Here is a 25,643-nt window from a genome sequence, read left to right as displayed (position 1 = left end):
AGTTAACAAAATGTTAAAACCCTTACCACTCTCGTTTCACTAAAACAGAGCACATCCTCACTTGAATTTGCTTCTACCTTCGTTTAAAATGAGGTGTGTAGTAGTTTACACACCACAGGCATCAAAGACGGAGAATCGTCGAGCATGAAGGCATGTGAGGAGGTGCAGTGCCGCCGCAGCAGGTCGGCCAGGCCCACTTCGGCACGCTAGTGTGACCGGCGCAGCGTGACGGACGTCGGAGTTGTTTTCACTGGCCACGGCTTATTCCCACTCACTGTCAGCCGGTTCTCCCCACAGTTTCATGGTTCTCTGATTCAACAGCGAAGTAACAGCCTGCAGGGGAATGGAATTGTGTGTCACATGGCGTTCCTAGGCTGGTCACTCCGTTCACTCGTTTCCCCTGATATCCAAGAGGAATGATGCCTCTTCCCCTGTTGTTGGAGAGAGAACAGTTTGTCCTGTATTAACTGGATTATTTACTCTGATACATACTTCTGCTGCAGTGATTGCAAGCACTAAGGGAATCGGAGGAGATGAGAACTTTTTGCCCAGAGGACGTCTCAACTGCTCCATTGTTTTCGGGATCGCATGGAGCTCTTCGTAATTACTGTCTATTCACGGGGATAGCATGTCTTAGAAGTAGGTGCGGGGAACACAACAGGGTAACCAAAGGCGTTCCCTAGTTTTGAACCAGCAGTGTAGTCCGCTTTAAACCCGTGATGCCTATCTAAAATGTCATGTTAAAAAGGAACGCTCTAAGACTTCTAGGTTGAGGAATTATAACCTCTCTTCTCTGCCCATTCCTCCAACCATGGAATACTCAAATACAAATAAGGAATTGTTGTTCCAAGGCTGGAGAAGGAACAAAAGAAGTCACCCTCAGACAACTCTGGGTGGGAGATTTACCTGCCGACGTTACGCTGTAAATAGCTATGGCCAAGACAGTGACACTTAAAACGCCTTAATGGGCCACCTTTCTCTTTGTCAGCGTAGCTGGAGGAAGCACCATATAAAAATGCGAAGATGTCTCGAAAGCCCCATTCTGGAACTTTCCAAGGATTTTGTGACTTCAGATACTAGCGTAGACCTTCTCGATGTCAAAAATATGCCTTTTAAGCGATGCATCTGCTGGAGTGCCTGTTGTGTAGATGCTTCCTCAAACAACACTGAAGTTTGTAGAATTGGAATTAAAATAGCGTTCTTCTACGAGTTGTGAAAGTGTCGTGACGTCAAAATAAAGTTAAAAATGAAGAGTAGCATTTCCTTGCTTTGACTATACTATAATGGAATATACCGTCAGCAGGAGATGTGTCATGAGCCACAGTCACGGCAGTATCCAAAGAAAAAGTGACAGTTGCATTCTTCCCATCACCGGTGAAACTGTAGTAGCAAGTGCCCTTCTCAGCTGCCATTCTATAAAAGCACGGTCGTGGCTGGCAGTGTCGATACTTCTCGCAAAATATTCCGCCACCGTTTCGTTACTGTCTCGCAAATTGGTCTGGAGACTTCCGTTCCTCGTTACAGCAGCCACTGTGCTTCTCCCACCTTTCTCAGAACATCTCCTGATGGGCTCCCATACAGTTGTGTTAGTACTGGGTTTATGGTGTTCAGAAGCTGATACCATGATCTTCTCTTGCTCTCTCCAATAACTCCCCGACGTTTCGCCGTCGCTACCTGCAATCATGCGAGATACTCTGCAGTCGATCGGCACTTGAACCTAAGCAGAGCCGTCCATCTGGCCCTGATTGCGGAGCGGCGTTCGCCAGCGGCGTGGTGGGTCGTGTCGGTGATATAAACGACCCATTCCTGGATATTGTCATGCTGATAAAACATAGAAAATTTTCTCTGCTACAGAGCATCCATCGTGGCTTTCTTCCAGGAACTGCTCTGTCCGGCAGGTGAATCCAGATCGGAAAGCGATATCTTGAGCACAATCATCGATCCACGAAATACAATATACGAGAACTGGAGAGCATCGATAACACTGACTGAATGACCCTGTTGCATTGCCAAAGTGCATATTCTGTCCCATGTTCAACAGACACATGTGATGGCATGAGAAGGTTCTCAAATGCTCTTCCTCGTGGGTAGGCAGTTGCAGAACCTCGCAGCACGTTGCGTGCGTTAAAATCTCCACTCTGGAAGAATAGTTTATGGGTATTGAGCAAACAGTTCACTGAGAGCCTCTTCCCTTCGTCATGTAATGTAGGTGGAGTAAACATGTTCTCAACCTATGACTCCCTTACACTGACATAGCGACTGCTTGTAGTCTAGTTGTTTGAAAGACAGAAGTGTAGGTGCTTTTTACAAAAATGGACATCTCCTTTTAGCTCTTACTCCAATAAGGTGTCCTCTTTGTTGACGATGTAGTAAAACATCTCTCCAGCAAGTATGTACACATACCTCTGAGCTAACATATGGCAGCCATACTAGCGGCGAAATTTCACTCGGACTTTCCCGTGTCGTTTCCTCTGTGGTGATGAGTTACAACGGAGCTCGCTGGTTCCATCAGTCACACTGACGTCCATACTATCGATCGTATGATCATCGTGTGATTCATCAGACAGGACGAAGGTCGAATCGAATGATTTGATGGTTTTGGGCTAGATCTTTTCGGGCTGTTGTTTTTCGTCGCCAGATTAGATTTTGGGGGCGCTGGTAAGGCTTTTTTAACACGAATGTTGCTATTTTTCTTTCTCCGTCTCCCATGAGAGTGTACCTTTTTCCCAACCGTATATTTTGCTGCCATCATTGTTGTAGTTGGAGCAAAACCTGTTGGTGTAGCCAGTGGCGCATATTTGCATCTACATTCACAGATGCAGGTCATTGTACTCTTATCAGCCTTCACTGTCCGGCTGCCAACACTAGTCTCTGGTACAGCCTGTTTCAATGCTGTGGCGGATGACTTCACGAACGTAGGTGGCTATGTGGCCTTAAATGCCATCTTCGCCTCGGAGTTGCAGATGTGGTGTGTAACTTATAATTCCTGATATTTTTTCCTGGGATGCAACCCTTTCTTGGTTCCAAAGTGGAAGTTTTTGGCGAGCAATCGATACCTATTGCTTTGGCAATACATTGGGTGCCTTGATCTTGGGCTGCTGAAACCAGTATTTGTAGCATGAATTTTGTATACCGGGGGGTGTGACGAAAGCGCTGACATTTAAAGCAGCGCATAGGAACGTTAGGTACGTAAACCTAACTTCAAGGCAGATGAATCCTGCTGAAACGCGCGGGAACTTCGGGGAGTGTGAAGACAAAATAAAAGTTGTTGTCTTCGCGAGCTCACAATTAAATCTGTTCATAAAATTCCTGAGCCTAATTACACCTTCACTTTCCTGGTGGCGTTCATATCCATGATATCGTATCAAGTAAAATCTTCTTTACAGCAATGCAGCCCAGTGTGTAGGACGCTGTTAATGGCATCTTTTCAAGCGAATGAGAATGTAGGACCTTGTTTACTTGAGAAGCTTGGGTCGTATTGACCAGAAGTACACTGTTATACTATACATACGTTGCCCACCCCCTGAAGACCTTCATTCCCGTAGATAGTTTTTCGAAGAACGTTCAACATGTTTATTGTTAATGCTTCCTTTGTACTGACAGACATCTCAGGTCAATTAGCTACTTGGGGTCTCTGTGGGGTTTGAGGGTTAATACTGCCCAACGGACCACCCCAACTGCAGGAAGTGTTTGGATTGAATGTAGGGTTTAAGGACGTCCCTCGAGCAGGCAGGGAAAGAGATGTCTACCCAGATGTAATCCCGCTTGCTTACATAAGCCATATACTCGTACAGCTGAGGCGCGGCGGTTCCTCAGAGGATGTCCGCTACTGACTGTTCCGCCTCGACAGCTGTGCGTCACACAGCACCGCAGCACCGGTGGTGCTCAACTCACTGCAGCTCAGGAGAGCCGTGTTTGCCAGGTCTGTGCCGGGCGGCCTCGTGTGGCTTCATCGAGAATACAGCGGATGCCATGAACATTAACACGACCCCACCCCTTTCAAACAAATTACACAACATGATATCTATAGGACACATACTCACTCATAAATTTAGGCTTTCAAATACCTGCAATAAATACATGAAGACTTCATCTTAATGTAGCTGCAAATAATGATTATACCCGTTCTATAAATATATCTTACAAGTCTACTTAATTTAGTATTTTTTAGGATATGTTCATTCGTGCCACTTGGTAACCTCAGTTTATAACTGTGAAATTATATGTATCGAATTTTTTTGTAATTTTACTTATAGTAGAAAGCGTGTTCGTAAAGTTTGTATTATCACTTTGAAATAATTAAGCTACGACCATGAAAATTGGTGTTACTTATCTTTCTCTACAAATTATTCATCCTTCAGTTCGACTTATTATTGTCAGCGATGGATGACTTCGCGAAGAAATTTGTTTATTGAAATTTGTTCAAGAAAGTTTCACTCTTAAAATCACCTCTTCGTAATTCGGTAAATGACTTTCACGCAGTAGTTTCTTCAACCGGAGGAACAGGGAGAAGTCACTGGGTACCACGTCACAGGGTAGGGTAAAGCAAAGTGTGGCAGCCCATAGGATCAGCTGTGTTGTGCGCAGCAGGAGCTGGGGCGTTGTCGTGCAGTAGAAACACGGTCTGGGACAGCTTCCCGCTGGGTTCCGCGTCTACAGGCCCCCGCAACCCCATCAGGAGTGTTCGCTACCATGCTCCTATGACAGTGTGATTCTTACGAGCATGATCTGTTGGCACCTCATCAAAACTACTCTTCGTGCAACGGTGCGTGTCCTCCAAGATGTTGGGGACTGATCGATTACTGATTTTTACTTTTTCCACTACGCCTAGACTGTGGTACTCCACTCTTCGAGAACCAGAGCCTCCAGTTGTCTTGCTATTCCCTGTTCTTCAAAAAGAGATGCTCGGCCCTTCCGTTCTTCGTTGGAACATACTGGAGCCGCCTGAACCGCCCAACAACTGTGTCGTGCATTGCTACTGCATAATTACACCAACTCAGCATGAATTCTTGCAGCGTGTTTGTCCTTCAGATCAAGAAAACGAATTGCCGCAAGACGTTGCACTTTAATGATGGCCTGCGTAATTATTCTGGCTTCTCTAATGGCACGCTAGGGCCTTAAGCGCACAGATCTCAATATCTACGAGGACTGTAAAGATGAATATGGAAAAGAAAATTGATTACGTAAATTTGTTTTTCGAGTTGGCGGTTAAAACATTAACAGTTCGCGTCGCATTTCCAATTTTGAAACCTCTCTGTCGTTTTTTGTAAGAAGGTACAGGCAACGAATTCCGAACTAGCGCCAACTCTGGGTTCAACTTTTGTTTCTGTAAATATCTGAGTCGAGTAGGCAGTTGATGTACCGCTTCGGCATGGTTCTTATTACAAGTGGAACTAATCTGTTTCATAAGTTCGATTTTCTGGTGGGTGATTTTTTTTATTTTTATTAGCTAGTAGTTTATATATAATACTTCTCATCTTCATGATACATTTATTTTAATTAAAGGAGAAATATAGATGATATTTTTCATAAACATTCGCAATGCCTGCAGATAAGATTCAGGAATTTATTCGTTAATAATTTTCATTTATTGCTTTCACCCACTAATCTACCGAGCCATTTAATGTTTCGGTTAGTTTTTTAAATCATTTGTTTATCGTCAGATATTCTGTCGTTTACATATATCTAGGAGTTGTATTTTTCAAAAACGTTAGTAATGATATAAATGTAGACCTGGGTCATGTATGGCGACTCCCTGATAGTTTACTGCTGGAGAACCCACTTCCGTAGCCGCGGTCGCTGGCAATGACGAGTGCGGGGACAGTCGATTCCGCCACCAGTAATTAGTCTTCAAGAGCAGGAGAAGTTGCAGCGTAAAGTTTCTCAAAACATTGAACCAATGTCTTGGATTGAATACCAAATCTCTCCACGGGCTCTCATGAAGCGAACACTTTTGACATTGTTCATCGCCATCTGTCCATCAGACGGAGACGTTAAGCGCGGTAGTCCCTAGAGTGGTATTTTACAGAAGTAGGCTGTGTTCCAGCACTGGGCTTCAGCCTCTACTTCTCTACAACACAAATGTGATACCAAGCTATACACATACTCATACCCATTACAGTAACCTGCACTCAAGAGAAACACAACGTCATATTCAGAAGCATGTATTAAAACAATTTTTTTCTCACTTATGTCGGCATACACTCTGACTGTAAGGCTCCAACCTGAGAATTTTAAAGCTGACAGCCAATCATCTACATCTACATCTACATCCATACTCCGCAAGCCACCTGACGGTGTGTGGCGGAGGGTACCTTGAGTACCTCTATCGGTTCTCCCTTCTATTCCAGTCTCGTATTGTTCGTGGAAAGAAGGATTGTCGGTATGCTTCTGTGTGGGCTCTAATCTCTCTGATTTTATCCTCATGGTCTCTTCGCGAGATATACGTAGCAGGGAGCAATATACTGCTTGAGTCTTCGGTGAAGGTATGTTCTCGAAACTTTGACAAAAGCCCGTACCGAGCTACTGAGCGTCTCTCCTGCAGAGTCTTCCACTGGAGTTTATCTATCATCTCCGTAACGCTTTCGCGATTACTAAATGATCCTGTAACGAAGCGCGCTGCTCTCCGTTGGATCTTTTCTGTATCTTCTGTCGACCCTATCTAGTACGGATCCCACACTGCTAAGCAGTATTCAAGCAGTGGGCGAACAAGCGTACTGTAACCTACTTCCTTTGTTTTCGGATTGCATTTCCTTAGGATTCTTCCAATGAATCTCAGTCTGGCATCCGCTTTACCGACGATCAACATTATATGATCATTCCATTTTAAATCACTCCTAATGTGTACTCCCAGATAATTTATGGTATTAACTGCTTCCAGTTGCTGACCTGCTATTTTGTAGCTAAATGATAAAGGATCTATCTTTCTGTGTATTCGCAGCGCATTACACTTGTCTACATTGAGATTCAGTTGCCATTCCCTGCACCATGCGTCAATTCGCTGCAGATCCTCCTGCATTTCAGTACAATTTTCCATTGTTACAACCTCTCGATACACCACAGCATCATCCGCAAAAAGCCTCAGTGAACTTCCGATGTCATCCACAAGGTCATTTATGTATATTGTGAATAGCAACGGTCCTATGACACTCCCCTGCGGCACACCTGAAATGACTCTTACTTCGGAAGACTTCTCTCCATTGAGAATGACATGCTGCGTCCTGTTATCTAGGAACTCCTCAATCCAATCACACAATTGGTCTGATAGTCCATATGCTCTTACTTTGTTCATTAAACGACTGTGGGGAACTGTATCGAACGCCTTGCGGAAGTCAAGAAACACGGCATCTACCTGTGAACCCGTGTCTATGGCCCTCTGAGTCTCGTGGACGAATAGCGCGAGCTGGGTTTCACATGACCGTCTTTTTCGAAACCCATGCTGATTCCTACAGAGTAGATTTCTTGTCTCCAGAAAAGTCATTATACTCGAACACAATACGTGTTCCAAAATTCTACAACTGATCGACGTTAGAGATATAGGTCTATAGTTCTGCACATCTGCTCGACGTCCCTTCTTGAAAACGGGGATGACCTGTGCCCTTTTCCAATCCTTTGGAACGCTACGCTCTTCTAGAGACCTACGGTACACCGCTGCAAGAAGGGGGGCAAGTTCCTTCGCGTACTCTCTGTAAAATTGAACTGGTATCCCATCAGGTCCAGAGGCCTTTCCTCTTTTGAGCGATTTTAATTGTTTCTCTATCCCTCTGTCGTCTATTTCGATATCTACCATTTTGTCATCTGTGCGACAATCTAGAGAAGGAACTACAGTGCAATCTTCCTCTGTGAAACAACTTTGGAAAAAGACGTTTAGTATTTCGGCCTTTAGTCTGTCATCCTCTGTTTCAGTACCATTTTGGTCACAGAGTGTCTGGACATTTTGTTTTGACCCACCTACCGCTTTGACATAAGACCAAAATTTCTTAGGATTTTCTGCCAAGTCAGTACATAGAACTTTACTTTCGAATTCATTGAACGCCTCTCGCATAGCCCTCCTCACACTACATTTCGCTTCGCGTAATTTTTGTTTGTCTGCAAGGCTTTGACTCGACAACGATTCAAGAGGAAGGACAAACAAAGACGCAGAGAGAGCGGACGGCCCTGAGGCACTCCCGTACAGGAACAACCGGCGGCGTCAGCCGTCCATTGACCACAACAGACGCTGCAATGTTCTGGTACAAGTTAGACACCTGCAGGACACCTGCAGGATCGTTAAAGCCAACCATATCCAGCGATATACGCTTGACTAACGTCATTAAATGCCTCAGAAAAATGTAAGAACGCAAAAGCACAATGAATAGATGTAACAGCCGCCACCGAAACCACATATCTATATTCTACCATCTGACATAAAACTGTGCGACCACTGATGTTTATCAATCACACAACCAAGCAACAAGGACAGTCTGTTGTTCACAGCCCGTGAAATGATTTCCCATTCAAAATTGTGCAGTATATGGGGACGAAAATCAGCTGCTGTTAAACGGCCCTGAAGCTTTGGAATGAGAGTAGCTTTCCCCAAGCTCGAAGGGACCACTTTGTCCCGCAATATGTCGTTTACAATGGAAGTAAAAGTAAAGCCCAGGAGACGCCAAAAATGTAAATAAAATTCTTTCTGGAAGCCCACCGAATCATGAGATTTATGGGAGGGGTAATTAGCAATAATTGTGGTGATACAAATTGCGAAATTGCCTCCCATCCTCCTGTGGAGGCTGAGACGGTGGTGGATTCCTTCTGCCTTGGGCGTCGATCTTATGGAGCCGCGTCAAGGGTAGGGCGCGTCTGATCCGTCGCCGCCAGCGCCCCTCCCTCACAAGATATCGCAGTCTGACGAACAGCAACGCGCGACCCTGTCTCTGCGTCGATCGCTGTCGAAGGCACGTGCGCAGCCTCAGGAGCTTCCCGTACTGAGTCTCGTACTGCAAGAGTCGCCCTACGTTGTTCCAGTCTCGTCGCCTGCTGAGCCCGTTGTTCTGTCCCGTCTGTCGTGCCGAATGATGCCGCTGCAGGGGTTACTTTTCCTCCTCCAGCGTGGGCAGATTCAGGTATTTTGTTTGAACACCCTGCTGTTCCTGCTGCCGAAGTGATTCTGTCACACCGCCAGCGTACACAGCGTGTCCTACCAGATGGGGTTGTCTCGCACAAGAAATCACGGCGTAAGTGTTCTGCAAGGCGTGGGAATAGATCCAATTCCGCGGACTCTTCTGTGCACTCTTGAAGCGATTGATGGCGTAGATGGGCTTCACTTTTGTCCCACATTGGTATATGACCCAGGTAAACACTTTTGTTACTTTGAATGTTAGTCACGTTGAATTGAGTTTCGTCTCGCTGCTCTTCGACAGTTTATTTATGTTTCTAGCGGAGAAAGTATTGTTTACCACCTTTTCTCTCCACAGGTTTCAGATCTCTTTCAATGCGGCGCCTGAAGATTCGACTGGTACTGCTCTATTGTATCGTGAATGTATTTCCGTCACTAACACTGAAGTTATTACACAATAATCAACATTCTGGCCGCCCCGATAGCTCAATGGTCAGCGTGACGGACTGCCGTCCTAAGGGGTCCGGGTCCGATTGCCGGCTGGGTCGGGGATTTTCTCCGCTCAGGAACTTGGTGTTGTGATGTCTTCATCATCATTTCATCCCCATCCATCGCGCAGGCCGCCCAATGTGGCGTCAAATGTAATAAGACCTGCACCAAGGCGGCCGGACCTGCCCCGTGAGGGGCCTCCCGGCCAATGACGCCAAACGCTCATTTAATTTCAACATTCTGTCGCTATGGTCGTTCTGAACTTTTGCTACACTGATCTGTTAAAACACGTCACCAAACCTATTCTGTTTACTTACACCGTGCGTAACTATTCCGGTAAACCTATTTGAGAAACACGAACACACATCTACTTTCCGTATACTTGCGTATCTACTTTTTATCATTAAAGCAGCACCTATAATATTTTTTTGGTGTTTTTATCTGTTTATGTATTTCGTTATACTCATTGTTTTGTGGGTGTGTCACACTGATTATTTCCGTAGGGTGTAAGAGTAAATGTTAGTCGTCAGATATTTTCGTACGTCCATTGGTTCAGATTGGAAGATTTCGACATTAAGTTCAATTTGACAGAAGAGTGTGGCTCCTGAAGACATATCTAGTGAGGAAGCGGTGTTGTGTCCACGTTGTGTAACGACGTGAGACATTACATATTTACTGCAGTACAGTATAAAATATATGTTATGTATGAGGAGGACGCTAGTTTTCCTCGCACTTGTTAATTACAACCGGAGCTCTTGCAGAGCACGTCAAACACTAATACAGATTCGATAAACTTAACCTATCTGGAATCAGACGTGGCTGTTAATCAGTGAGAAGGTGGAGTAGTTAGGACTCTTTTACGCATTTCGCACCGGAGTGGATGCGTACAGTCTTCTTAGTGCACCAGGCACCAGCCAAATGTGAGGCACACAATGTCAGACTTGCAGCTGCTCTGTGCCGTTGTGCCAGCTCATTGGGGACCGTTAGTGTCACGTGCAAGTGCATAGCTTCACTATCACAGTTACAACTCGTCATATCGTCTTCATATCTCGTCCTCCAGATGCCTACGATTGTACACACGAATATGAAACTTAATTGTAAGTATACTGTTCGCGGAGAAATAGATTTCCCTAACCCACATGCGTTACCAGTATTTACAGAATCTCTTTCACGAATTTCTGTGCGACCTGAATGTCAGAGTGATTTCATAACATTTGTGGAGACGTTTCTTCACATTAATATGAGAATAACATTGAAGGGATATTCTATAAGCAGAGAGATGGATAAGGCAGAACCGATTAGAATATCACTTACTGACGCAAAAATCAGTTAATCGGTAACGAAGACATTGCCTAACAGAATGGTGCTTTTTTTGGATTTCCTCCGCGGAGATGAACGCTGACTACCATTCAGTGTTAGGGCCAGCGTTCTATGGGACACAAAGTGAAGGTCATCCTTCTTCACTGCTTCCCATCTGGAAGACGAGTGCATCAGCTTAGGCGAAAGACGTGTAACGTTTATGTGGCAGGTGTATTACATACTTTTAGGAATTTTTTTGGGATATTGCGGAGGGAATGAGGTTCTTCACAGCAAAACAAGAAATAATTCCATGTAAACATGCATCCGAAATTTTTTGAGTATCTAGTGAAATTCCGAATTTTCAAAATACGCTCTGTTTGCCTGTGCTGACTCTTGCACCCACCGCGTCCTTTCACTCTAGGGTGGTGTAGAATAGCTTCGCAGGTTTCCATTAGTCGCAGATGAAGGTCGCTGCATTAGGAGTGTCTGTTACATAGATCTACTGATTTGAGTGATCTCACAGACATTAAGCAAAGTCAGAGATCGAGGGAACGTGCAAGTCGTGGAACGAGTCCTCTACTGCACGTAATTTTCTGAGCAGAGTCTGGTAACAACAGAACTGAACTTGCGATTTAGCAGCTTCATGTTGTGGTAACAATGTGGCTAGATATATTTAAAATGGACTTTCACAAGCATAGAACAATAGGGTGTCGATTTGGGTCCGCCAGTAAGACGTTTACTTTACCGAGGGTGGCAGGAATCGCGTTAAGTCGCACATTTGCCGGATCACACAGGCGACAACACTGGACGTGTTTACTCTTCAAAAAGAGGATAGGTCACTTTGTGAATGAATTGTACTGCTAGTTAGGTCAGGCAGTTATTGTTCCAATAACTTGCAGTTGCGATGGAGATAACAACAACAACAACAACTTGGACTTCCGTTGGGTACCTGATACCACTTTAATCGAATCCATGAGGTGGCGGCGCTATCTGGTAATTGAGAGCGGCCGCGGTTGAGCTACTAATTGCCTCTGCGAGAGCGGTTGCCCTTCTCCGTTACGCTAAATGGACGCATTACTTTAGTGATCCGGCACCCACGGTTAATTCATTTATATGGCGTAATCGGCCGTGCAGCTTCTGGAACGCTGGCCGCGGCAGTGTTGCGTGCGTGTGTGTGTGTGTGTGTGTGTGTGTGTGTGTGTGTGTGAGTGTGTGTGTGTGGGTGGGTGGATGGGTGATTGGGTGGTCTGGGCGCCAGAACTGCCGGACGCCGGCAGTGGCAATTACAGGAGTGGCCGCAGGGAGCTGGGACACGGGAGGCGGCGGCGGGCGAGCCGGCCCTTTCATCTGGCGCCTGCTCTGCTCCCAGCCCGGCCACGGAGCACAGTACTGTGCCACAGAGCTGTCCCCTGGGGGCACGGCTGCGTCACTCCAGACAACATAAACCCGCTTCCATTCACAGGACCACTGTCTCGTCGGATGAGTCCAGTTTGAATGGCCAGGCCGCCATTATACTGCACGCTCGTGTGTTCGTCAGTAGAGTCATGTAGTACTGTTGGGTTGTAGATCCCGGTGGCCTTGTGGAAAATGCCCCCTCCCCACTCAGTGTATGAGACGAAGAGGTATTCAGAAGTTTCCGAAAGCTTAATTTTGAACATATATGGTTTATGCCGCTACATATCTCCATCTTTCTTGAACCACGGTGTGAAGTGGGTGCGAGCTGCGTAATTAAGTTGGTCGGTGGCGAGTTCATCATTTCCATGAGTTTGCGGTATTGAAATGGTTGACCTAAGAGACTAGCGTGTCTGCTTTATTTTAAACTTGAGAAAACCGTTGCAGTTACGATCAAATATTAAAGCAACTTTTGGAGACAAGACTTTATGTCACATAGGGTCTTACGTTCAGTATAAGCGTTTGAAAGACATGCTAACATCGACAGATGATGACAATCGTTCGGATCAGCTAGCGACTTGAATCAAACCAGACAATAAAGTAAGGGATCTAATTCTGGAACATAGCAGGCAAATGATTCAAGATAGTTGCTACACCCTGGGAAAAATCACTGGCACGTTTAAAAGTATTAGGGCGAGTCTATGCTGTGACTGCTTCAAGACGATCATAAGCAACGTCTTATCGAAACTCTAAGGAACGTAAACAACTATTTCAAGACGATTCAAATTTCCTTCAAAGGTTGTCATCGGTGAAAATAGTTGAGTTTATAGCTACGATCCTCTAAGTAAGTAGCAATCGTGTCAACGGAAGAGTGCTTCTTCACCTCGGCCATAAAAGTTCCGCAACTAAAGACTAACATTAAGCCCTTGTTTAATCTGTTTCTCGATTCTGACACAGTTGTTTATATAAACTTCCCTTCTGGTTAGATCATCGATAAACGATCGAGCTATTCTAAGAGAGTGGATACGAGGCATGAACATAAAATATTCACAGAAGTGATGTGCGAACCACTTGACATCATAACAGTGCACAGCAGCATACGACCTATATTACTTATGGAATTTTGACTGAAAACAATGCGACACATGACATCTTGGATATTCGGGGATCCAACCGGATGTTCAAGTCGTTCTCGCACGATATTTCAACAGCGTGCCTTGTTGTCTTCTTCAGGTGCTACCTGAGACTGGTCCTTGGGTCTCGCGTGGATCTGCACGGAGATAACTTGTCCTCCGACGTGTGATGGAGTTCGCAGCAGTTATTGCTTTGCCTCCCATGCATGCCGATGTAATGCGTCTTCATGTGTAGGTTGTCTTCTTGGGTGTCTCCTTAGCACAGTTCTGCAGTGCTAGCTATGCAGCGAGCAGGTGTGGCCAGCGGGTGGTGACGCTGGGCGGCAGTTTTCGGCCCAGCGTCCGGATTTTGGCGTCGTGTGACCGGCCAGCACGTTCGTAAAAGGTGCGGGCGGCCGTCTGGAAGAGGTCACGGAGCAGAGGGACGTCGTGAAGATGAGCGGTGGGGAAATCGTAAGGCAGGTGTAAGGCCAGCCGAAGGATGCGATTCTGCAGTGTCTCCAGCTTCTTCAGGTTCGTGTCGGCGGCGTTCCTCCAGACGACGGCGGCGTATTGGAGTACAGGGCGGAGCAGCGCCCTGTACAGAGTGATGCCCAGCCGTGGTGGTAGTTGGGAACCGGGGTTCAGCACCGGGTAGAGTATGCGGAGCATGTTCCGCACTTTGTTCTTCACTTCGCGGATCTGCGGAACCCACGTGAGTCGGCCGTCGATGGTGACGCCGAGGTAATGCGCCGTCGGACGCCACGGGACAGGGCTGCCACCGACGGTGAGCGGTCTCAGACCTGCAGGAACGAGTCGCCTGGTGACGATCAGGAAGTGCGTCTTGGCCCCATTGAATTCTAGACGCCACTTCACTGCCCAGGATGCTAGGGTGTCAACGGCGAGCTGCAGACGGCGGCGCATGACGGCGGCATTGAGGCTCCTCGTATATAGAGCCGTGTCATCCGCGTACAGGGCGAGCCGCACACGGTCGATCTTCGGCGCATCAGAAGTGTACAGCGAGTACAGGAGTGGCCCCAAGACCGAGCCCTGCGGCACACCGGCGTTGATGCGGCGGACGGAGGACAAGCCGTGCGCGGCCCGCACATGGAAGGTCCTATCGGCAAGATAGGAACGGATGAGACGGACGTGCGACGTCGGTACCCCAAATTCAAAAAGTTTGAATAAGAGGCCGCGGTGCCACACACACACTGTCGAAAGCACGCGACACGTCCAGGAACACCGAGCCGAAGAGCTCGCGCTGCTCGAGGGCGACGAACGCATCTTTCACTAGCCGAAGGAGTTGGTGAAATGCCGAGTGGCCCCTGCGAAAGCCGAACTGCTCTTCGGGCAGGAGGCCTTCCTCGTCAACGTGGCGTTGCAGCCGCCTGATGTACACCCTTTCAAAGACCTTGGAGACGGTCGGTAGTAAACAAATAGGCCTGTAGTTCGCGGGCTGGCGCAGATCCTTCCCCATCTTCGGAATCGCTACGATCTCTGCACGCTTCCAGGACTGAGGAAAACTGCAGAACCGGAGGATTACATTAAAGACGTCGGCGAGATGAGTGACAGCCACCGGCGGCAATTTCTGGAGAAGGGAGTTGGAAACTTCGTCTGGGCCCGCAGCTTTCCTGGGGTTCAGGGCACGCAGGATGGACGACACCTCTTCCGCCGTCGTCTCGTCTGACGTCATCGTCGTCGCGTGCCTCCAAGTAGCGTGGGAGCCGGTCAGCAACCAGGTGGTCGTAGACAGCGTCGGTCTGGTCTTCTATCGGCGTAAACGCAGTCTCAAAGACATCTGCGAGGGCATCAGCTGGTTCGCAGACAGCGTGACCGTGGACCATCAGCGGAGGGATACGTTGCGTGCGGCGTAGGAAACGCTTCGTCGTCCGCCAGGCCGTGCCGTCGTCAAGGCAGAGGGTGGCGACCTTGTTATTCCAGTCGCGATGGCGATGGTTGTCAATGGCGGCCCGGATGTCCCGACGCATCCTATTGAGGAGGCGCTTGGTGTCGGCATTTCTTGTCCTCTGCCACTGCCGGTAGACCCGGTTCTTCTCAGTGATGGCCGCAAGGATGTCCGGCGGCAGCTGTCGGGAGTACTCAGGCGGAGTGCGTGGTCGGGGCGGCGTTGCTACGTTGGCGGCGTCGATCGTGGTTGCCGCGAAGTGCAAAAGTGCTGCGTCAGCTCCAGCTTCCGCAGGGGGCGGCGCGGTGGCGAGTGAGTCCGTCACGGCTGCTTGAAACGTGTCCCAGTCGATGCCAGCAAGTGAGATGCCTCTCCTGGGCTGTTGTAGGGCGTCTAGGTCTATATCAAAAACCACTGGGACATGATCAGAAGAAAGTGCCGTCCTCTTCGTGGCAGTTATCTGATGAGTGATGCCCTTGACGACCGAGATGTCGATGATATCCGGGAGGCCACGGGCAGGGAAGATATTCGGGTCGTACGGCCCCACCACAAGCTACCCGAAGCAGGCAGCGTCCAGCGGCATTGGTGATCCTGGAGTTCCATGAGACATGTTTACTATTGAAGTCTCCCTCAAGGAGAGCAGAGCATCGATGTCAGCAGGGTCCAGTGGACGAGACGGCGGTCGATAGGCAGCGACGACCGTGATGGCGCCCGCCGAGGTGTGAACGACGACACCAGTGGCCTCCAGCGTTGCCAGTGGTGGAAGTTGTATCACACGATGACGAATGCCATTGCGGACGTAAACGGCTGTCCCACCACCCGCCGTCAGTCGGTCGGTGCGATAGCTGGAGTAGTTTGCCGCCCTGACGTCGACCCCAGGCTTCAGGTGGGTTTCGTCGATAAGGCAGACGTCGAGAGCTTCGTCTCAAAGAAATTGGCGAAGTTCGCCGGCTCGAGTGCGGACACCGTTGGCATTCCACGCGACGACAGTGTGCCCTCTAACGCTGCCCACGGTGCAGCTGGTGATTGAGTGTCGACAGCGGTCGGGGCCAGGGCGGCCATCGGCACTGCAGCGGTGAGTTGCTGCGACAGGACTTCGATCAACTTCGTGGCATTGGTCACCAGGGCAGTGAGCTGCGCGACGAGGTTGGCCAGGTCAGCGGTGGAGGCAGCCGGCGCGGCCCCGTCGCTGGAAGGGGGAGGCGTGGCTGCTTCGCTGTGAGACTCCACTTGGGGCTGCTCGACTGACGGTGCTGAGCGCTGGGTACCCACGGGGCGTCGACCCCCGCGCCGGCGGTTGGCGGGGCGCGGTCCGGCCGACGCGCCGGGAGAGGCAGCTCCCGGGTCCACCACTAGCAGCTGTGGAGGAGGCGCAGGAGCCTCAGGCGTCGGCGCGGCCTCGGATGCGGCGGGAGCGGCCGACGCTGTCGGGAGGACGGAGGGCGCCCCTGACGCTGCCGCCGCGAAAGAGACGCCGGGTCGCCTCGTTGCTGGCGTCTTCGGACGTGGCGCTGGTGTTTGGCCACGGTGGCGAGCGACGGCACGCTTCCACACCTCACACCCACGGTAACTGGCCACGTGAGCAGCGCCACAGAGCGCGCACGTCGGCTTCTCGGTGGGCGGACGGGGGCACGCACGTCCTGCGTGGGCGCCGGCATAGAGCAGTGGCGCGCGACGTGATTTATCCCCCCGCAGCGAAAGCACTGCACTGGGCCTCTCCGGGAGCGAAGATCTTCGGTCCGAACTGGCGACCCGCGTCAATTGGTAGAGCTTGCGGTTCTCCACGGTGTCGGATCAGACGACCAGGAAGAGCGGCATATCATCGCGTGATTTAGGCGACTTCATCTTCACGACTGCCCGGATGTAGAAGCCCAGCTCAGTGAGTTCACGATGCAGGTGATCGGCTTCCATGTTGAACGGGAGGTCGCGGATTACAATCTCCGAGACCTTGTCAGTTGCGGAAGCGTGGGTATAGAATGGAATACCACGCTCAGACGCCTCCTGAGTGAACCGGCGATAATCGCCAGCAGTGCGGAGTGTGACCCCGTACAGGTCACGCCCGGCAGGCTTCACGGTGTACACGGCCGTTGTCCAGCTGCGCAACAACTTCTGCAGTTCCCCATATGGTGGCCGAAACTGGAGGACCACCGGCGGAAGATGGGAGTCTTTCTTCGGTACAGGATCGCGCGGCAGCTGTTCCGGCCCGTCAGCGAGCGCGTCGAATGAGTCGGCGACGGCAGTTGGAAGCGTCGTCGATGACTGCATGCGTCTGGCAGTCCGCCGGGCCGGCGTCAGGGGCGAAATCTTGCTCGGCCCTCTTCTCGATCGGCGAGCTGCGAACAGCGGACGTCACGGCTGTTGCCCTCCTCTTCTTTTTCCCGCTTCGTCCGCGTGGCTGAGGCGCGGTGGAGCTCTCATCTTCAGAATCGGGGAGCGGAGCAGACGGGGCTGTCTTCAAGGTTTCCGTAGCTGTGTCCATCAAATCCATAGTGTCGTCGTAAGCGGGGGCCAGATGGGGCCGCCGACGGCGCAAGCGCGGCCGGACGGCGATCTGCCACACCCTTCGCGTCGCTAGCAAGCGCAGGTACGTCCTTCTCGCGGCTGAACATCTCAGCGACGTGCCGCGAGACTTGGTCCTTGGGTCGATCGAGTCCAGTATTTATGCCTGGAAGGAGCTGGGCGTTCCCTAATCGGTCAGCGCCGAGTCGAGTGTTCCGTCTGTGGTCCGCGCCCGCCAGGCTCGGCTTCAACGGACACCTCCAGTCGCGGATGTTCCGACTACCGTCCGCGCCCGAGGCACGCTGTTGAAATATCGTGCGAGAACGAGGCGAACATCCGTCTGGATTCCCGAATATCCAAGATGTCAAGAGATCGCCGGGAAAGCATGAAGAATTAAATATGACACATGTTTCCCTTTCGTAGCACTCAGCAGACTTACCTCCGTGTGAGTTCTCCCTTTTCCCCAAAATGTAGCTAAACTTGAAGGGGGAAATATTTCATACAGTGCAGGAGATTCAAAGTGAATCGTAGAGGGTACGTTGGAATTGGTGTATTGTCTCTCCAAAAGGGACAGATGGTCTTCCTTCGTCGAAGCGAGGGAGGCCCCTCGTTACAAGTGGTGGTTGACTGTTTTTGTCGTTTTGCAGGTGTGCGAGGAAATGAGAACAAACGCAAATTTCTCAAACTACGCGGCTTTGAGGACGCTGTCCTTTCTTGGGCACGTTTTGTGGGTCGGTATACATCTTTGAGGGTTGTCACTGATCGTTGCCCACTGAAAATCGCGCCTTCGGATTAGAAGTCTCTCCGGGTGCAGCACTGGAACATGAACGACGCTCGCATACCACCATTTTGCAGGAAATCCGAATATTGAGATATCCATATCTTGTGTAACGCATATTATATCGCCTATATCTTTCCACTTCCCAAACTGGTATCGAAGAAATAGCAGAACTGTCTTTTATACATTCTGCTATTGTATTCTAAAAGTGGCACTCACAGAATTTTGGAAGAAAACCAGAGGTACAAGGAAGGCAACTGCGAAGAAACCAAGAATAACAGAAGAAATACTTCAGTTGATCGATCAAAGAAGGACGTACAAAAAGGTTCAAGGAAATTCAGGAATACAAAAATACAAATCACTTAGGAATGAAATAAATCGGAAGTGCAGGAAAGTTAAGGCGAAATGACTACATGAAAAATGTGAGGAAATCGAAAAGGAACTGACTTGGGATAGAGAAAGGTCAAAACAATCTTCGGTGAAATTAAAAGCGAGGGTGGTAATATAAGACTACAATGGGAATTCCGCTGTTAAATGCAGAGGAGAGAGCGGACAGGTGGAATGAATACATTGAAGGCCCTTGTGAAGGGGAAGACCTGCCTGATGACGTGATACAAGAAGAAACAGGGGTCGATATAGAGGAGGTACGGTATCCAGTATAACAATCAGAATTCAAAAGAGTTTTGGAAGACTTAAGGTCAAAAAAGGCGGAAGGCATAGATAACATACCAACAGAATTTCTGCGATCTTTCGGTTAAGTGGCAACAAAACGACAATTCACGTTACTGTGTGGACTGTATGAGACTGGCGATAGAGAATTATCGCACAATCAGCTTGAAACCTCATACACCAAGTTGTTAACAATAACAAGATAGAGAAAACGGAAAAGAAAATGGTCGATGCGTTGGGATGACGATCAGTTCGGCTTCCGGAAAAGCAAAGGCACCAGAGAAGTAGTTCTGACGTTGCGGTTGATAATGGAACCAAGACTAAAGGAAAATAAAAACACGTTCATAGGATTTGTCAACCTGGAAAACTCAAAATGTTCGTAACTCAGGAAAATGGGGTTAAGCTATAGGGAGAGACCGGTAATATGAGCCCACAAAATGTGGAAGACAGCGACGTGGTCTCTTTCGTTCCTACTGTTTAATCTGTACATCGAAGAAGCAATGATAGAAATAAAAGGAAGTTTTATGAAAAAACACTTCTCCAGGTTCTCTTTCTAGAATGCACTACTATCTGTGCAGTTTTTACCACACAAATTTGAGATACCCTGCACAGCTTGAAAAGTACACTTTACCATGCACCTGATGGTTACTCGTAACGTGCAGCTCGAAATGCAAGTTCAGCAAATACTTAATTTCGCCATTTGAGATGAAGGTTTTCCAGGATAACGTGATAGTTTCACGAAACACCTACTTGGTCTTATAATAATTCGTTGACATTATGGAAAGGGAGGAGGAAGTGTAAGATCGAAACAAATAACAGTATGCTTTTTCCTTGGTGGCACTCATAAAATTTCAATGATCAGCTGCCGAGGCAGTCGCAAGAAAGTACCAGAGTTTGGAGCTATCCTAAGAGCGTTAGAGATTCCAGATTACTAGGTTCATGAAACTGGCTAATACCCAAAATTGTCAGCAATGAGATTTTTGTGTTGTATTGGTAGAGTATTTCCAAGCCTTATAAATCGGGGCGAAGGAAACGCACATTGCTGAGGTCAGGAGGAGATGAAGGGGTTTCCACGGCTAGAGGTGCACGCCGCCAGTGACCAGTTGCTGCAGTAACAAATACCACGCCTTTCATATGTAATACTTGCTTTTTTGCACAGTGTATTCTTTGTTTTTTGAGCGCCCGATCCAGCACGGAGCAGCAGGCAGTGTGTGTAAGTGACGCGTCGGCGCTGGGTGTTTGCAGGGCATCTTCCGGGAGAAGACGCAGTACTCGACGCTGACGCGCATGTCGTACTGCCAGTGCCGGCTCAAGCTGGTGTTCGCCAGCATCTTCCGCCAGTTCGGCTGGCGCCACGTCGCCCTGCTGCTCGACAGATCCGACCTCTTCTCGCTCACCGTGGGTAAGCGTCTTATTCTGTCTAGCCCCGTTTAAGTGCCAATGAATCAATTCTCTCTCAATACACCTTCCATTTCATCGATAAATTAATGTTGATTAAAACAGTTACAGTTGCTGCTTGTTTTGTCATGTTTTACATTCATACCAGATATCAACAAGACGTAACAAGGCTAAAGGAATTTCATTCATTCATTTGGCAAGTTTTTGTCAGTATCACTTGTGATAAAATCGCCAGGGGTTAACTACAGGGAGCGAAATGTCATCTAATACTTTTACTCTAGATATAAAAGTAGAAGGACATGAAATCGAGGGAGTAATTGGTAAGTGAGTGAGACAGGGTAATAGTAAAGTGTCATTCATTCTGTATGTAAACCAAGTTGTAAAGGAAACTGAAGAGAAATTTAAAAAGCGTATTCCAATTCCAGAAGAAGAAACGAAATGACTTCGAAATTCTGTCAGTGGCGGCAAAGAATTCTGAAGATAACTTCAACGGAATGGATACGCATTAAAAGGAAGTCATAGGAAGAACATCAGCGAAAGTAATACACACCAGAAAAAGTTTAGCGTCACCCTTTCCGAGAGTTCCGGAACCTGTACAGAAAATTGAAATTCCGACCTTTTATTGCTCATGAAAACCACACATTGCATGTTGTACCACCATACCGTGAGGCCTTAAGACGTGATGGTTCCGATTGCTGTACACACCGATACCTCTAATACCCAGCATCACGTCCTCTTGCATTGATTCATACCTGCATTCGTCGTGGCATACTATCCACAAGTTCATCAAGGCACTGTTGGTCTAGATTGTCCCACTTCTCAACGGCAATTCGCCGTCTAGATTGTCCCACTTCTCAACGGCAATTCGCCGTAGATCCCTCAGAGTGGTTGGTGGGTAACGTCGTCCATCAACACCCCTTTTTAATGTATCCCAGGCATGTTCGATAGGGTTCATGTCTGGAGAAGATGCTGGCCACTCTAGTCGAGCGATGTCGTTATCCTGAAGGAACTCATTCACAAGACGTGCACGATGGAGGCACGAATTGTCGTCCATGTAGAATGCCTCGTCAATATGCTGCCGATACGGTTCCACTATCGGTCGGAGGACGGCATTTATGCTGCCGATATGGTTGCACTATCGGTCGGAGGACGGCATTCACTTATCGTACAGCCGTTAAGGCGCCTTCCATGACCACTAGCAGCGTACGTCGGCTTCACATAATGCCACGCCAAAACAGCAGGTAACCTCCATCTTACTGACTCACTGGACAGTGTGTCTAAGGCGTTCAACCTAATGGGGTTCCCTCCAAACACGTCTCCGAAGATTTTCTGGTTGAAGGCATATGCGACACTCATCGGTGAAGAGAACGTGATGCTACTCCTGAGTGGTCCACAGCGCGTATTGTTGGGCTCATCTGTACCGCGCTGCATGATGTCGTGGTTGCAAAAATGGACCTCGCCATGGACGTCGGGAGTGAAGTTGCACATCATTGCATACAGATTGACTCGTAATACGACGTCCTGTGGCTGCACAAAAAGCATTATTCAACACGGTGGCGTTGCTGTCACAGTTCCTCCGAGCCATAATCAGTAGGTAGCGGTCACGTACTGCAGTAGTAGCCCTTGGGCGGCCTGAGTGAAGCATGTCATCGACAGTTCCTGTCTCCCTGCACCTCCTCCATGTCTGAACAACATCGCTTTGGTTCACTCCGAGACGCCTGGACACATCCCTTTTTGAGAGCCCTTCCTGGCACAAAGTAACAATGCGGACGCGATCGAACCACGGTATTGACCGTCTGGGCGTGGCTGAACTACAGGCAACACGAGCCGTGTACCTCCTTCCTGGTGGAATTCGCTGTCGGACCCCTCGTCTAATAGGCGCTGCTCATGCACGGTTGTTTACATCTTTGGGCGAGTCAAGTGGCGTCTCTGAACAGTCAAAGGGGATGTGTCTGTGATACAATATCCACAGTCAACGTCTTCCTTCAGGAGTTCTGGGAACTGGGGTGATGAAAAACCTTTTTTGATCTCTGTACAATGATAACGGAGTGTAGTAGAATTAAATCAGGTGACACTAAGGGAATTAGCAAGGGAATGAGACACTAAATGTAATGACTTTAGCTGTTTAGCTGTAAAATAAGAGAAGGTGGCCGAAGTAGAGAAGATGTAAAATACAGTCTGGCAATACCAAGAACACCGTTTCCTGCAAAAGAGAAATATTGTAGTAAGTAGACTGGATATCTGATGTAGAGGTGTTGATTCGAATTAGGAAGAAAAGAAATATATTGCACAATTTGACTAATAAATTTAGTTAATAGGATACATTCTGAGGCAGCAAAGGATAGTGAGTTTTGCTATTGAAGAAGGTGTGGGGCCAGAATATTAGGAGATGAAGGAGTGACCACAGTAAGCAGGTTCCAGTGGCTATAGGTTACAGTAATTTTTATTTTTTTATTTTGCAGGGACGAATCCGTTTACATAGGCTAGACTAATCTGAGAACTGCATGAAACCAATTTCGAACTGAAGACAGCAACTTCGGCAAGATCAGTGATGCGTCAAACTAACGAAAATTTCGTTCAGGGTGGTAGCACATCTATGCTGTCTGGGCAGTACTTCGAGATGTTCACAAGTTTAATTGGAAAACATTTTTGTTGGTGCAAATTGGTACCATTCCTTCTTGAAGTACGTGTGTTGTTATTGCGAAGTATAGAGTTCTACGACGAGAGCGTGAGAGAGTAATATTTATGTTTTGCATTTGATGACAATATAGGGAGGGCAAGGGTTCCCTCGCACAGCCTCAACTTCTGGAATATCTTAAGGTGGACCTTCCAGCCTAACATCCTCATCCTAGAGACGATCACTAACGGCATTGCATGATCCCGTTCAGCTGGACGCTGTGGACAAATCCCACGTACACCCCACGCGATACGATGAAGTGAAGAATAATGCCGATGCGTTATCGGATGTAGGCGGTCCATCATCGTTCGAGAATAATCATTGAATGAAGCTGGAAACTGATTTCTTCCTTTGTTTAAAATCCGATATTATTATTATTATTCCTCCTCTACATTTCATAACTATTGTTACCTTCAACTGTTAGTCGTAACAGCGTGTATCTCTCACGATATCTCCCCACATGATGGAGATATTCAAAATCCCCTTCATTTCAAGGTACTTATAATCAAAGACACTGTAGTGATTCTTTCAGTGTCAACTATTCTTACAACATACAGTGCGACCAGTCATCAGTAGTCAATAAACATCTAATTGCGAACCTTTCTATCCGAACACAAGGATTCGATCTCCCTAGTTATCAGTGAATGATCATGAACCCGATCATAGCGAGCAAGGCAGATGTAGGGATGGGTTCGTTCTGCGAATTGTGTCTATGGTAGGTCCTTACAGTCAATTCAACATATCGTCACTGACTGTCTTCTTCGAGAGTACAAAGGAATGATAATGTACATTCACAACTCATCGGATGTTGCTATCGAATGAGTCAGTCTGCTAGATCTGGAAATTATGACTGTGCGAGTTGTCACTGTGCACATTTGTCCACAGAAGTTGTATGTATTTATTTGTGTCCAACGTGAGATAGATAAATAAAAATTTATCTTCAGTATTTCGAACAGTAGAATGTGATCACCGCTTGATATCCTGAATAAGCGTTGCTAGTTCCACAGATGCTGACTCGTATCACAGTAATTTAGTAATGATGATGAGTAGACTGAAGCTGAAGGTAATCGTCCAGAAGAATCAGTGTGTAAAGAAATGGGATGCTGAAGTACTGAGGAATCATGAGATGCATTTGATCTCTGAGGCTGTGGATACAGCGATAATGAATACTTCAGTACGCAGTTCAGTTCAAGAACAATGGACATATCTAAAAATAGCTTTCACAGAAGTTGGACGAACATAGATACAAGGTAGATAACCGTGGAGATAACTTGAGTAACAGAACAGAAAAGACACTTCAACCGATGGACGAAAGAAGGAAATATAAAATGTTGTGTGAATTTTCAGTCACTTAGAAATTAAACAAACAGGGTGTGAAGGGATTCCAAGGTGAAATGGTTGTAAGAAGAATGAGAACAAATTGAAAAAGATATGGTCATCTGAAGGAATCATTCAGCATATAGCAAAACCAAAACAACCTTCGGTGAAATTAAAAGCAAGAGTGACAACATTAAGAGCGTAATGGCAGTCCAGCTGCAAACACAGAGGAAGAGCATATAGGTGGAAGGGTACATCGAAGGATTCTACGAGGAGGGGGAAATGTCTGATCAATTTAACATAGACTGGGAAGACCTGCGACGGATTGGGGAGACTTTCGACCAAATAAGGTGAAAGGGCTAAATAAAATCCCTTTGGAGCTTCTAAAATAATTTGGGGCGGTGGCAAACAAACGACTATTCAGTTTGGTGTGTAGAATCGATGAGACTGGAGACGTACCATCAAATTTTCGAGAAGCATTACATCTACGAGATCCCGAAGACAGCAAGGACCGTTAAGTGCTAGAACTATCACACAATCAGCATATGAGGTCACGTATCCCACTTGCTAAGAGGCAGAATACACAGAAGAATGGGAAAGAAAACTGAAGAGGACGATCAGTTCCGCTTTCGGAAAGGTAAAGGCATCAGAAGGGCACTTATGACGTTCATTCGTAATAGAACCAAGACATAAGAAAACTCATGACAGGATCATAGCCTTTATTAACCTAGAAAAATCATTCGCTGACTTAAAACGATTCAAAATGTTGAAAATTCTGAGAAAAATAGGGTTAAGGTAGAGGTGGGTAATACGCAGTATGTGCAACAACCAAGAGGGAGCAGTGAGAATGGGAGACCAATAACCAAGTGCTCCGATCAAAAAGGGGAGCAGGTACACAATATTTCTCCATTATTGTACAGTCTATACATCGAAGAAGCGATGACGGAAATAAAAGAAAGGTTCAAGAATGAAATAATGCCATTGATAAGATTCGCTCAAATACGAGGTCATTT

At 47.6% G+C, this 25,643-nt stretch overlaps 1 protein-coding gene across 1 annotated transcript in view; it reads left to right on the top strand.

Annotated features, from left to right (window-relative positions):
- LOC126482223 (atrial natriuretic peptide receptor 1) overlaps positions 1 to 25,643 on the top strand; it is a 1,286,869-nt gene that overhangs the window by 478,954 nt on the left and 782,272 nt on the right. The window contains exon 4 of the mRNA XM_050106202.1: positions 20,484 to 20,640. Coding sequence (XP_049962159.1) covers positions 20,484 to 20,640 — 157 coding nt within the window. The remainder of the gene's footprint in view (positions 1 to 20,483; positions 20,641 to 25,643) is intronic.

This window comes from Schistocerca serialis, chromosome 5 (assembly GCF_023864345.2).
Source record: "Schistocerca serialis cubense isolate TAMUIC-IGC-003099 chromosome 5, iqSchSeri2.2, whole genome shotgun sequence".
In the NCBI taxonomy this organism is placed as follows: Eukaryota; Metazoa; Arthropoda; class Insecta; order Orthoptera; family Acrididae; genus Schistocerca; species Schistocerca serialis.
This window is presented reverse-complemented; position numbering and strand designations above follow the sequence as displayed.